The 14746-nt window shown below is 37.5% G+C and overlaps 1 protein-coding gene across 5 annotated transcripts in view; it reads left to right on the top strand.

The window, feature by feature from the left end:
- The window catches only part of PLCE1 (phospholipase C epsilon 1), a 150139-nt gene that overhangs the window by 110476 nt on the left and 24917 nt on the right, over positions 1-14746 (top strand). For all 5 annotated transcript variants that reach the window (XM_027647743.1, XM_027647742.1, XM_027647741.1 and 2 more), the window contains 11 exons: positions 1415-2081; positions 2585-2767; positions 3640-3757; positions 4130-4289; positions 9471-9593; positions 9679-9815; positions 10712-10950; positions 11928-11989; positions 12134-12299; positions 14063-14170; positions 14587-14703. In XM_027647743.1, the coding sequence (XP_027503544.1) occupies positions 1415-2081; positions 2585-2767; positions 3640-3757; positions 4130-4289; positions 9471-9593; positions 9679-9815; positions 10712-10950; positions 11928-11989; positions 12134-12299; positions 14063-14170; positions 14587-14703 (2080 nt within the window). The remainder of the gene's footprint in view (positions 1-1414; positions 2082-2584; positions 2768-3639; positions 3758-4129; positions 4290-9470; positions 9594-9678; positions 9816-10711; positions 10951-11927; positions 11990-12133; positions 12300-14062; positions 14171-14586; positions 14704-14746) is intronic.

Raw genomic sequence — 14746 nt, 5'->3', positions numbered from 1 at the left:
TCTGTCTCTGCTGTACTAGGCTCTTTCAACCATCCACACCTTGTCTCAGAATACATTTTCTAGCATTTTTACAGAGACTTGTTTAGTTGTTTTGAGGACATAGAGGAGAGGAAGAGCTGCTTCAGTTTGTTTAATTTTAAAATGTTAATCTTGTATAATACAGGTAAGTATTTCAATTTACATGTGTCTGTAAGACTCTAGGAAGACAATTTATATCAGCTCAGTTACAATGCGTGGCCTTTATTTTTAGAAATATTCCTTAAAGAAAATAGTTATTCTGTCAGTCCCCTCACCACAAGCAATAAATCCTCGGCCTATTGACCACTTTTTATAATCTGACAAAGAATTGGAGACCTCAGCAATTCATAAATTAATTTGTGACCCAGGTAAAGAAGAGTTTTAGGGAAAACTAATGGTCATCTGTACAGTTTAACACTGGGAGATAGAGTATGTGACTCGTTCTGAGTCACAGCATGAATCATGTTTTGCTCAGTTGGTGGGACAGGGGCAGGAACTGAGAGTACTGTAGCAATATGAAGGGGAAGCACAGAGGGTATTAGGACAAGATGTCTTGAAGGATACGTAGAGGAAGATGGTTTGTATTTTATTGGCTGGATATCCTTAGGAAAATGTGCTTCATTAGTTCTGTTGTGCACAGAACAGTTTTTTCTTTTTTTATGTTCACTGAAGAAGTATCAAAATATTGAACATTTATGCACTCATACATGTTAGAAGCTTTTTCAGGGAAGGCATTTTATTTAAACTGCCTCTTCTGTTAGTTCAGTATTGCTGCTACGTATCTACTGTTTCTAATTATGGCAAAATATTTCAAACATTTCAGTTACTGCATACAAGTTTTATGTTAATATTTTCATTAAGTAAAATTATATTTTCTGGTGGAAAATATGTGACAAAATTCTTCCTGCATTCTTATAAGGAAGATATGTATTTTAACCACTATTTTACTAGTGTTAATCAGAGTATTATATAACATGAAAGGTCTGCACCTTAAATCAGTAATAGAACAGAGATTAGAAGTCTTGTCTTCAATCCACTAGATCCTGCTAACAGTTTTCACATATGGCCTTATATTTCAACTGAAGCAATCTTATGCTGTGAATTTAAAAACTGTAATCACTTGGCTTTAAGAACCAATCAGACATCTCTATTGTTAATGCAAAGTTTGGAAAGTTCTAAGAAAATGTAATTATATTATCACAGCAACTATTAAGTCAAAATTTCAATAACAGAAATTGTAGTATTATAAAAGCTTCAGAAGTTCCTGTAAGTTGCAATTATAGTGATGATAATGTTCTATTTATTTAAACAACAGCAGAAAAAGTATTCATCAATCATAGCATAAATCAGCACATGTATCATTAAATATAAATCTCTCATCTTTGCTCACATGCAGATTTATAATTGGAGACCTTTCAGATTCTGAAAGTGACATATTTGAGCAGTTGAAGGAATGGGACACAAATTCAACAGAAGAGCAACAAAAGGCTTTCTGCCATGGGATAGAACTCATTCCCTGGTACGTGTTATCTATCAGGGCTGATGTCCATCAGTTCATGCAACAAGGGGCAACCGTCATTCATTATGACCAGGAGACACATCTCTCAGCACGGTGCTTTCTTCAGCTTCAACCTGACAATAGTACTTTGACTTGGACAAAACCCACAACAGTTTGCCCTGCAAATGCTAAGGCAAAACTGAGTATGCTGGGTAATACTGCTGAGCTTGGTAAATACCAGTTTCTTGGTAATACTGGACTGGTGGAAGGTTTTTTGGACTTGTTTTCAGCCAAGGCTGTATATATGGGACACTCGGGCATTGATATGCACACTGTGTGTGTTCAAAATAAACTGTGTAATATGTCCCTTGAAGAAAATGGCATAACACTACTTTATGGACTTCAGACTACTGACAATAAGTTGCTGCACTTTGTTGCTCCAAGATATACTGCCAGAATGCTGTATGATGGATTGCTGGAATTGACTAAAGCTGTAAGAAAAATGAGGAAATTCCCTGATCAAAGACTACAGTGGCTACGGAAACAGTATGTCAGCCTTTACCAGGTAAAAGATGCTGTGATTCTGTATAAGAAAATTTCAAAGATATCAACAACTTAATGTAATCCAATTAGTTTCTGTTGTAAGTAAGGTTCAATTAAAGATGAGCACCACATCTCCAACTTTGTAACACTTTTTAAGTCAATAAGATCTGATTCTCCAAACAATGTTATGTCAAACCTTACAAGTTTTGAATATATTGAGGTTAATTTTTTTTTTCTTATAAAGCTCTTCATATGTTTGGAGTTTTGGAATAAGTATTTTATTAAAGAAAAAGCAATGACAGGACTTGAAAAGAAAGCTGAAATACTGAGCAATTAGAGTTAGGGCCAAAAAAAACCCACAAAGCAGCAAACAAAATAGCCCTTTGGTATTCATGCAGTAATTAAAAATTGCCTCCTCTTGATGTTTTGTCTTTCACTGTTTCTTCAGAGATGTCTGTATTATTGCTTTAAAAAGTGTGTCTGTTCTTATTCTCCTTGTTTTGTTAACACTGAGAATTTTTGTAGGAGGATGGAAGGTTTGAAGGCCCAACTTTGGCTCAGGCTGTTGAACTGTTCGGAGGCAGACGATGGAGTGCAAGAAACACAAGCACGGGATCTCTCACCAAAAGCACTGAGAAACCTAATGTACAGAGAAACAACACTCTGGGAATAAGCACAGCTAAGAAAAAGAAGAAAGTACTCATAAGGGTAGAATATTTTGTTATTTGTGTATTTTGTTGCTTATCTGGCTGATTTGTTTCCTTCTTGTAGTTATTGTGTAGCGAACTGTGTTCTGAACCAGAGGAAAAAAGTTAGATGATAATTTTAAAACTGTTTATTGCAGTTTCAGATTTTTTGGTTATTGTTTTCCAATAGTTTTGGTTTCTTTTCTCATGCTTGAAGCATTCTTGGGACATGTAGGTGCTGGGGCTAGCAGAAGGGGACAGAATCTTCTTGCAACCTTTAGATACTGCCTCAGTATAAAGGTAAAATATTGGTAATAATAAAAATATTAGCACACAAAGTGACATCTGGAGGCCGATGTCACTTTTTAAAATAGTTTTTATTTTCATATTTCCAGAAATACTACCACAGTTATTCCACCTCATGTTAGCATGCAGTTTTGTCTCGTGGGTGACAGAAACATGACCTAGTCTGGTAGTCTTCTCTTTTTTCCTGGGCTCAACTGCTTTCAGCAATAGGCAGGAGAGAGGATAATGCAGGAACTAGCAGCTCTACACTACCCGCTTGTTCTTCTAGTAGGCAGGTAGAGAAGATCCTTAAATGGGAAGAACCATCCTCTTTAGGGCTCCTGTGCACCAGTGAAATAGTGTAAAACCAGCTGAAACATTTTAGAGAGATTCAATCAGTCATCTTCTGTGTGATGTCAAACTGAGGGAACAGCCAGTGGTCCCACACTTCACTATCTATCCTATTTAAGCTGTCTCTTTTCTACTGGTATTGGTCTTACAGGAGTCTGTTTCATAAGGAATAGCTGATTTACCTCATGGTTTTGTTACAGGTTGAACTGGAAATAGTAGTGAGTTTGGGATGTTTATTATGGTGCTCATTATTTCCAGGGTGAAAGTGGAGAGGCCACTGATGATGAAATGGCAACACGGAAGGCAAAAAGCTGTAAGGAATATCGTAATAGAAGTGGCTCAGATCCTCAAGATATTGATGAACAAGAAGAACCAGGTAGATATATTGCTTCAGTACTTAAAAGTCCATCGGGTTTTTGCTCAAAGTCTTTTTATGCAGACATATTTTTGGCATGTTAAAAATAAATTTATTATATAAACCTACTTTTGCAGTTGAAACTCCAAACCCTGTAAGCTTTTAAATTAATTTCTGTAGTCGTTAATGATTGTTCTTTCATTTAGTTTCAGTAGCACTCTCTTTCCATTAAGATGAAATGTGTCTGTAAGTGTTGTTCAGTTTGGACTTTTTTGGCTGTTTTGGGGCAAATCTAGAATGCTGTTAGTGTCTTACTCTATGTTAATGACTTGGACAAAAACATTTTTATTAGACCAGATGTAATTGTGATGAAAACTTCTGTTTTCTCCATAGATCAAAATATTATTATTAATGCTTCTCCATCTAACAACCTGCCATCAAGAAGAGCTCACTCTCTGACAGCATCTGGGTCTCCAAACTTAGGAGCTACATCACCTTCACCAGCAAGACCAGTCTCCTCTCCTGTAATATCTTCAAGCAAGAGTCAGTCTAGGTAAGGATTTAAATCAATGCTTTGATTTAAAAAAAAAAGAAGCTACTGCTACTTATCATCAAATGTGGGGTTTGTGCCAAACTAGCAAAATCTGACAAAAACAATACCAGAAATGCCATTAGCCTTTTTGTAGACATCTAAAACACATTGTAGGACAACACAGGACATTTAAGCTGAAATACCATGAATCTGAGGATGCCTTTGTAGCAAGTCCCCGAGCAGCACGCTTGAGTTTATGTCTGTTACAGAAGCAGATTGGAATGCTGTTCCAAAACTACACAAATGTGGAGTTTAACTCTTTCTCCATATCTTCTCCAAAACATAGTTATAGACATCTTCATAATGCAAATCAACAGCAATGTTGTAGATGTGTGAACTGAAGCTCTGAGATTTCTCAGCACAATTCATTTCTACCTGGGGGAATAATAACTTTTGCTGACATTTCTGGTGGTGATTGCAGTATCGTCTTGGGAATCAGAGGAACAGATTTGAAATCTTTCTCTTATAAGCTTCTCTTCCTTGAACATTCATCCTTTTTATGTCACTAAGGCAGTGTAAAAGTTCATTATGTTATGTGCAGTGGTATAGGGCACTATTGTATTAATTGTATAAATAGCAATGGTGGTGATGGTAATGATTACAGTAATAATATAACAACCATAATATGTCAGGGATGTGGATGGTACTTTATAACATGCAAGAAGACACTCTCAACAGAGGCTTTCCAGTACCTTTTAAGAGAATGAATACTGAAATGTGGTTATGAGTATGAATCTTGGGGGTTCCACAAGAGCAATAGTAAAAAATGGAAGAGATTACTGATGTTCTTATAACATTACTTTTGAAGAGATGTGTCTTGTGGAACGGTTCCTGTTGTGTATTTCTTGGCAATTTTATTTATACTTAAAATAGTTGGATTTAGCAACAGGCGTGAGTAGTAGAGCCACGTGTGGACAGATGTGGTTGGCTTAACACTGCTTAACACTGCTTTCTGAGATTCTTACCATGTTTTTTACTTTTTTTTCCTTGCTATCATTCACAAACTTGGATTTGTCTCTCTAAGCTTTTATCTTTTTTTTTTTTTTTTTGAGTATTAGAACAGATTTCTTTTACATTAAACTGAAGAAATACTGCTTTACCACCTCTGGAAAATGCTTCTGTGTTTTGCAAATCTGCTTTTTATTTTTATGCCAAAATGCTTGTTGTTCTCTTAAAGAGATTATAAGACTCAACAGGGAACTCGCATTCCCCGGGGAAGGACAGCTAATGTTCTTTTAAATTCTCTCTCAGTCCTGGGTTTCTGTACAGATCCCTGCATAGCTTAGCACTGTGGGCCTCCCCAAGTTATCAGAGGTTTTCCCTGGCAAAGTTTCCCCAGCAACTCCATACATCCCTTGGTAGAGCATTCCTAAATTTGCTATGACACTTCTTGCTTAAACTTGCTATGACCCTTCTTGCTAAAATTTGCTGGGGGTGCAGCTATACGGCTGTTTCATCGGTCCCGAGGAAATCTTCTCAAATCAGAGTTACATGTTTTACCCATTACCTTGACCTAATTTTTGTGAGCCATTAAGAGATTTGGAGCACTGGAGAGAGTTTTATTATTGTTATTTAATTTGTGGACCCTTGCTAGGTCTGAACTGTGCTTGCCAGTTTTCATGTGTGTGGACACTTCACGTGTGCCTCAACTGTGATCAGTGAGTCCAAGTTATCAAATAATTGGCTCTCTGCTTTCCTGCAAAGTCTTGTAATCTTCCACCTTGTATGTGCATTACTTCACTCCTGGGATATCTTTTATGGTAAACCAGCTGGTTGCCTCCAATATAGAATTTAGGTGCTCTTCTGGGAATAGGTGCTCCAGAGACTTCTGTAATTAGATGTCTGGATGAAGAGCTTACTCAGACTCAAACCATCAAACTGTCTTGGGGGACACAGTAAGGTTTGTACCTTCAGGCAATCCACCCACAGTCATGGCATGTCCTATTGCTTTATGTTGCATTAAATATATGGCAATCTGTCAGGCAATAACATGCCATAGCTTATTTCAGCCGTTTCAGATATAAAACACACCAAACATGAAACAGTGGCAGGATGGCTGCCTGTGGCAGCACAGGTAGAAGTGAGGGAGGAGCAGACTGGGGCCAGTGGTTCACAAGCTGTGGTACATAAAGACTGTGAGCAGCACAATGTTTTTACTTGAAGCTGCTGCCCTTAACCCTGATGATATGCAAGCAAAGTAAGTTTGGGAACCCACACAGGCTGAACACAGCCATTTTTTGTTTCTCTTTTGCTCTATTTTTGTTGTTATTCTGCAGTCAAGTTATATACTTAGTTATACCCTACAGGTTTTGCCAGTATCATTATAAATTAAGATAAAATGAAGTATCCCTTTTCCAAAGTAACAGAAAGTTTGAATGACGTAGATAATGAAATAACCTAGGAAAAACCAGATCCACTGGGAGTGCTTATACACATTTGTATAAGCACTGCGCAGATGAGAGCTGATGAGGAGATGAGCAGAGTTCAGTAATTCAGATTAGCATCTGGATTTAAGCTCAAACTCTGATAAGGCTTCGTAGTTGGAGGCAGTGTTGGACACGAGCTGGTTGTGCCCATGAGGCGTGTGCACAATCCCTCACAGAACCTGGAGCTTAGGAGAGCAGTGGGCAGAGGGTCCCACCAGCAGCACAGAAAGCTGAGCTGGTGACAAGTGATTGCTAGGTCCTGCAGTGTAGCAGGAGGGCAGCAAGAGAAATTTCTAGTTCTTTTTCTCTTGCCATGTAGTATGTGCATCATTTTACCTGAGCAGTAAACTAGAACATCTCCACTAAATGAGAAGTGCTAAATAAAATAACATTTTTTAAAGTGGAAAAATATTTCTAAATGTAATGATAAAAGTTGAAAAAGAGGAGAACCTGGCTATCTTTATTGTACATTTTAAATAATAGTAATTCTTATGGGTACAGAGTGAAAAATGGTATTTTTCCATATATAACTCATAACCTTGATAATCCTCATGTCCTTACAAATAATTTACATTCAAATAAATCCTTGTATAATCCAAATGTCCAGATGATTTCTGAACACAGGTAGCCTGCAGCTGGTTTTGTCATTCTTTCAAAGCAGATGTGCATATGACAAATTTCCAAGGTCTTTGGAAACCTAGTGCCACCTGTAAGGTGGAGGAATCAGGAGAGAGGGTGATAAGGCCGCTGGAAAATGGACCACAGGATATGGAAAACTAGAGAAGTGGGCTTTTTTTGTGAACAGAGAATAAACTACCTCTCTCATTAACTGTATACAGGTGTAATCCAGACTGCCACTAATTGCAGTTTTAGTTGTTGGTGATGGTGAGATTTTCTTGGGGTTTTTGGCTTTTTTTTTTAACAACCTGTATTACCCATGGAACGACTCTGGAAGACAGTCTTTAATGATCAGATCTAGTAAAATGTTGAACATTTTCTTCTGCTGTTGGCTTTCCATTTGGTACTCTACAGATCCAGTCTGTTTTCTGGAGTCTAGAGACTTTCCTCATCGTGGTTTATTTTTCTTGTCTGATAAAAATGTTAGGAATTATTTAGTCCAAAAAAAGTTATATGCAGTATGTCAGTACATGCCATAATGATGTCAAACAAATTGAATGTTATCAACTAAAGTAGATGGTATTTTTTTCTACTTCTAAGTCACATTCTGTTTTCAATTATATGCATTCATCGTAGCCCAAGAGTAAATTGAGGATTCTGATCTAGCATATTAGGGTAAAAAGTCACCTGCTTGCAGGCATGTCTTCAGGAACACTGGGCAACAAGCTGGTCCTGTTTTTCCATTGCAGCTGTTGGAACTATTTGTACTGAACCTGATGGCAGAATTCATAGATTAATGGATTTGTGTATAACATTACAGAGCAATTAAGTCTGACACACAGTTGCCTAGTCTGATATTTGAAACAAATACTGTGACTTCTGCAGTTATGGTTTAAAGCAGACAGTTGTTTGCTTAGATCCCTCCCTTTTCAGGATGGTGGTGCTGGCAGATTCCATTCCTGCAGGGTGTGTTCATTGCTTTTTAGGCCCAGGAGGGGGCTCAAGAGCTCAGCCCCTCATTGCAAATTACTACATGTAATTCACTGAGGACTTGTTCATGCTTCTCTAGTGAGGGCCTAACTACACTTACAAGTGTAAATCTGAAGTAGACTGAAGATTTCGGGAAGTCACTTTTGGAAATATACTGGTTCTATTTCAAAAACTTTATTCATCTGCAGAACTTAGAGTAATGACTGCAGTTACAGAGGAATTATTACTCTTGGTATTGGTATTACTCAAATCAATTAAAATAAATAGCACCAAACAGCTAGTTGTTTCCGTGATCATTTTCTGCCTTTTCTCTCAAGAAATTCCAGTTTGCTTTCCTTCCTTCAGTCCACAAAGCTGAAAGGAGGGAATCGTTGGAACCTCATTTGGTTCTAATGGACAGTAGCCCTCCAGGGACTACTGTCCCATCTTAACAGAAGAAGAAGAGGACTGTAGTTTGACCTGTCTTTGAGATATCTGATGACAACCCCAACCATTCTTGGAAAGCATCTGAGAAAACCCGTGGGCTGGGAAACAATGAAAGCTGAATGCCAGGAAAGGGGAAGTGTTATGCTTCTTAAAATCTGCACCTTCAATGCTCCCAGATATAAGAAACCCCAGGTACATAAGGAAAATACTTGGTTTTCCTGTGTATCCAGTCAGAATATTAGCATTTTATTTTGACAACAGAGCTTTAAGGAATTCCGCTTCCATTTTATTTTTTCCATGGCAAATCTTTAATAAACTTCATAAAGAACCTGCATTACAAGAATAATGGCATTGTTTTCTTCAAAGGAAAACAAGAATGCTTTCATTTGTGCCATATGCATCAGGCCCTTTTGCACATGAAAGCTTTAAATACCATGCATATACATTATTTATTCTGGCAAAGTTTGCAGTTGTCTTGAGGGAAAAGAATAGCTGCTGTAAAACAAGATGGTATAGACTGTCATTATGCATCTTATAAGATACTGCTTTATTTGCTTCTTCCAGATATTGGTAATAAATGCATTAAGGAGAGCACAAATAAACTATTACCACAGTAATGCAAAATGTTTCAATAAAAAGCAGTTTAGTGTACCCAAACTACAGCAGTCTTTTTCTGATTTAGCACATGGAGCAGCAGTAGCTGGCATGGCCGCGTTAAAGGAGGAATGAAGGGGTTTCAAAACTTCATGGTGTCTGATAGTAACATGACTTTTGTGGAATTTGTAGAGCTCTTCAAATCTTTCAGGTAAAATATGTCTTTATTTTGTACTGATTTCATTCATCCAAGTTTATAAAAGAGCGAAAATTGAACTTTCCTACTCTTTTTGCAGCGTCCGTAGCCGCAAGGATCTGAAAGACCTTTTCGATATCTATGCTGTGCCTTGCAACCGATCCGGCTTAGACCCTGCTCCACTTTATACTAATTTGAAAATTGATGAAAATAGCAGTGGATTCCAGCCTGATTTAGGTTTGTTAAAGAGGAAAATTGAGCTGTTAGACTGCTGAGCAACTTCGGTTATTGGCCTTAATAAAAAGTGTCTCAGCCTCAAAAAGAACCATCAGTTATAAGTTTAAGTAGAGGACTGCTGCCATGCCTTTGCTAAGCAGGATGGAAGACAGAAGTGAAGCGAAGGAAAAGTATTCTGGCTTTCCATTAGCCAAATATATTTGTAACCGATAATAGCAGAGGCATAAAACTTGTTGCTGAGTGGCTGAGCTTAAGGATCTGTAGAGATTGCAGGAGCTCTGGAAGGGCTAAAACACTAAGGAAAAATAGGGAGTAGAAATGAGGAAGCTGTGGCCTGTGTCTCATTTGGCTATTTTTTCCTTATCTGGTTTCCTAGTGGATCTGCTTTATGTGGGATAAGGGGAAGGAAGCCTCTGTCCCTCTTTACATTCCCCAGTTACCATAATCTCAGTCTGAACTTTGGCCACATTTAAAGAAAACAGTCTTTCTGCCAAGCATCTTGTGGGGAGGGTGCAGAACAATTGGCATAGGGGACTGGAAGAAGATAAACAGTGATTGAACAGGAAGGGTATTATGGGGTTGCACACAGGGAAGGAAAGGCTTTGAGGCTGTTTGTGAGGGGAAGCAGGAGAACCCTGGGTGACAGTGTGTGGATCCATGTTCAAGATTCCAGGATTTTGTTCATAATAATTGAACACTTATAGTCTGCTCCCATGGACTCTTGTTCTATTATTAATGAATAAAAACAAGATGAGTTTGTTCTAATTTACTATGTCGGTGCTAAAATATTCAGTCAGATACTCATGCACATTGTATATTGCATTATATTCTATACAATATATATAATACACATAATTATTTGGCTTATAATTATATTCTCTTATTTTTCTTTCAAGATTTGTTGACTAGAAATGTTTCAGACCTTGGTTTGTTCATTAAGAGCAGGCAGCAGCTATCAGACAACCAGAGGCAAATATCTGATGCTATTGCTGCTGCCAGCATTGTTACCAATGGTACTGGAGTTGAAAGCACATCGCTGGGAATATTTGGAGTGGGAATCCAGCAGCTAAATGACTTCCTAGTGAATTGCCAAGGAGAACACTGTACCTATGATGAAATTCTCAGTATTATACAGGTCTGTAATACAAATATCTTGTAATTTCTTTTTACTTGAACTCCTGTTACTTCCATTTTCCCCACTACCATTGTCTGCCAGTCAGAATAGCATCTGTGTGGATATCTCCTTTCACACTGATATTGTCACTACTGTTTACTTGAGTCTGAAGTTTAATACTGTCTTTATTTTGGGCTAGAAAATTGTATGGATGTCCATATATAAATTTATTTTAAAATCATGCAAATAAAGTGTTCTATTGGCTATGTGTGCTTTAGCAGGGAAGGGATGTCATCACTTGAGAAAAGTATTTGTGACAGTTCATTGTTTTCTCCTTGTCTGTGACCACATTTGATTGAGCTTAACCCTAATTTGTAACTTTAAAAAGCACCATTTCCACATGTTTTTATTTTTTAATAAAAAAATTCCAGAGCAAACATGGACATTTTATTCCCTTTTGTACAACTGCTGAAGATTTTAGAAAGTGTATAGAAAATTTTTTATTCCTCTAGACGTGCATAATTAATATGATTCGAGATTAACCCCCCACTTGGCAGTTAACAAGGGTTGAAAACTGTAGCTTTCAACTATCAACATGTAATATAAAACTGCAAAGTTTAGAAACCAGAAATTCTAAAGAAACATCAAGTTAGACTACTACAAGTCTCTTTAATTTGAGATGGTGGTATGTTGTGTTTAAGCATAGTAGATAAGAGTGGGATCCTGATCACAAACCCTTCTTAATTTCAGTTTAAGTGCCGATTCTGCTTTCAACAGGAGGTTGGATTAGATGACCTCCAAACATCCTTTCCAAACTGAATGATTCTATGATTTACAATTATGAGTTCAGTATATTTGTTTAGTAAAACACAGTTTGCAGGCACATAATTATCCACAAAAAGACTGGTTTTACATACTTACTGGTGAGTGCTATGAGCAGACTACACTATGAAAACGAATTGTTATGATGTGTCTCTTAAATTTCTTCCTCCTCATAGAAATTTGAACCCAGTGTGAATATGTGCCAGCAAGGGCTGCTATCTTTTGAAGGATTTGCAAGGTAATTACGTATGTGTTAATTTATATATCTATATCTCTATCTCTATATATATCTTTCAAGATGATACTAGGGTATTGATGTTTGTATGACAGTCACAAAATGCTAAGCACAGCATAAAATTTCCTCACATCTTCTCACTTCTAGATTTTTGATGGATAAAGACAACTTTGCCTCCAAAAATGATGAATCACAGGAGAATGCTGAGGACTTGAACTTTCCTCTCTCCTATTACTACATAGAATCTTCACACAACACTTACCTTACTGGCCATCAGCTTAAAGGGGAGTCCTCAGTAGAGCTCTACAGCCAGGTATGCAGGATTGGATCACTGTGCAGCTTTCAACATGAACTTGTTTGTTTTACTGGCAAGTTGCAGAAACATGACCTTTTTGCTTTGAAAATCTAGATGTCCTAAACCTCTACTTGCAAAATGTTGGAAAACATGATGTGTGGGAAAGCTGCCTGTAAGCACAGTTGTGCTCAAATGCCTTTTCTAAGGCAAAAAAAATGGGTTTAGTTTGAGATTCATAGCATTTAGACACCAGTCGGTCTGACCCAACCTACTAAAATTAGACTTTCCCACAGGAAAGACTGATCTAATATTTTAGTTCATTCAGATGTCAAAAACACTACTGAAATACTGTACATTGCACTGCTAAGACAAATTTCAAATGGAACTATAACTTCTAAAAACATTACTTCTAGGAATATCCTACAGGTTTTTAGACTTTATGCCTTATTGGCAGTGAGCAGGAACAAAACGATTTCTCCCTAGGACTTTTGGTTCTGTGTTTGTATATATATTTTTTCGTGTCTGTATTTACAAAATGCTAGAGAAAGCGTCGAACTTCCTGTCAGTAGTGTTTTCATTACTTTAAATGTTAATGACTCATCATTGAGAAGGGTTTATCTGGTGTCCCATGTGCTCCTTCACCTGGGGTTGTAAGACAGAGGGATGAGGCTGTGTTAGGAAATCCTGAATAACACGATCACATTGAATAATGCAATTGCAGAGGTTCCTGTAGTAGCACTACATGGTGATGTGAGTATTGTGTTGGTAATAGATGGGAAGTGAGATAAGGCTCAGCTGCCTTCAAAATTTGCATGATGCAGAAAATCTTCTCCCTGTCCCTCAAGCTGAAGGGACACTTTGTTCTGGCTCAGTGTGGCTGGCTCTCACAGAAGTGATGGTGTGCCAGCTATGGACACAACTGTCTGAAATCAAATTATTCAGGTTTTGAGTAGGAGGAATAACTTGTTTTTTGTTTCTGAATGTTTTTGCTGGAAATGGGTTTGATTGTTGAGATCTTTCTATTCAGTAAAATATTTAATTGTGGTACAGATGACAGGCATGCTAAATACTGATAGCAATAATAAGCTGGGCTGTCACCAGATGGGCTAGTTTGTCTTTCCCTTCATCCTTCCTATTTGCTTCCTTCAGTGGTTTTCTAGCAAGTGGGGCTTTCTAAAATAAATAAGTGAATAAATGAAAAATGGATGTAAATTAGCTTAATATAATTGATTAAGATGGCTTGGCACATTTCCATTCTAACTATACTCATAGAAGTTGTTTCTTCAGACATCATTTTCAGACAATCTTCTGTTTATAAAACTAACAATAACAAAAAGAACCAGAAAACAAACTGGAGCTATCCCCGTAAGCTGTCATGAGAGCAACCTGGAATAAATTGCCATGTTGCCTTGTAGCTGCTTTTTCAGGGAGAAATTTAGAAATGTTTCTCTCCCTCAGAAAATTAAGCTGTACATTAGGAACCACCTTCTGCAAACAGATTCCCTGTGTTCTGTAAGATACCATGAATTTCAAAGCTTTATGGTAACTCTCCTAAGAACATACATGCTTTCTTAATTTTCCCTTTCTTTTTCAATGGGAAATGAGGATCTCAGTTAGGGAATGCGGGTAGCTTCTGTGGGCTGTTTACTTCATGGAGATTGCGCTTCCCAGCACTCTTACTGAATCACAGGGCTTTCACTCAGATCTGCAATGTCTGTCTTTTGCTTTAGTGGCATGAGAGTGTGACTTAGACGTGCTTACACTGTTCAATTGCATTGTAGGTTCTTTTACAAGGCTGCAGAAGTGTAGAATTAGACTGCTGGGATGGTGATGACGGGATGCCTATCATTTATCATGGTCACACTCTTACTACTAAGATCTCTTTTAAGGTATGCTAATAACTGCATATAGTAACAAAAAAATGAGAAGAAAATCAGTATTTTTTTCTGCAATGAAGGAAAAAATTTGCCAACTAGAAAAATACAAATCCTAATGGGCTAAATCCTAATAGAGTATGAACTATGGACTGTCAGACATGAACTCCTCAATGCTAAAGATTATGCTTTTTAAATCAGTTTTTGTAGCATATATACTGTAATTTTCTGTCTTTTTATTGTCAACGTAAGTAACATAAGTATGTATTACCAGTCCTGTTGTAACAAGATGCTATCTTGTTTTGAAAACAAATTTTGGACCCTTTCTCCTTAGAGAGGAAAACAGATATCTTCCCCTTTCAACTAACAGTAAGCTAGCTGAATGCTGCAAAATAACCCCGTGTTCTTTCAATGGCCTTTCTTTCCCCCAGGAGGTAGTTGAAGCTATTGATCGCAATGCATTCATCACTTCTGACATGCCAGTTATCATATCCATAGAAAACCACTGCTCATTGCCTCAGCAACGCAAGATGGCTGAAATCTTCAAGGTAGGCCATAAACTGTAGTAAATTACTCTAAGCACATGCCTTG

The sequence above is a fragment of the Corapipo altera genome, unplaced genomic scaffold (assembly GCF_003945725.1).
Source record: "Corapipo altera isolate COAL_440 unplaced genomic scaffold, ASM394572v1 56, whole genome shotgun sequence".
Lineage (NCBI taxonomy): Eukaryota > Metazoa > Chordata > Aves > Passeriformes > Pipridae > Corapipo > Corapipo altera.
The sequence above is the reverse complement of the archived record's forward strand: the minus strand, read 5'-3'. Positions and strand labels throughout refer to the sequence as shown.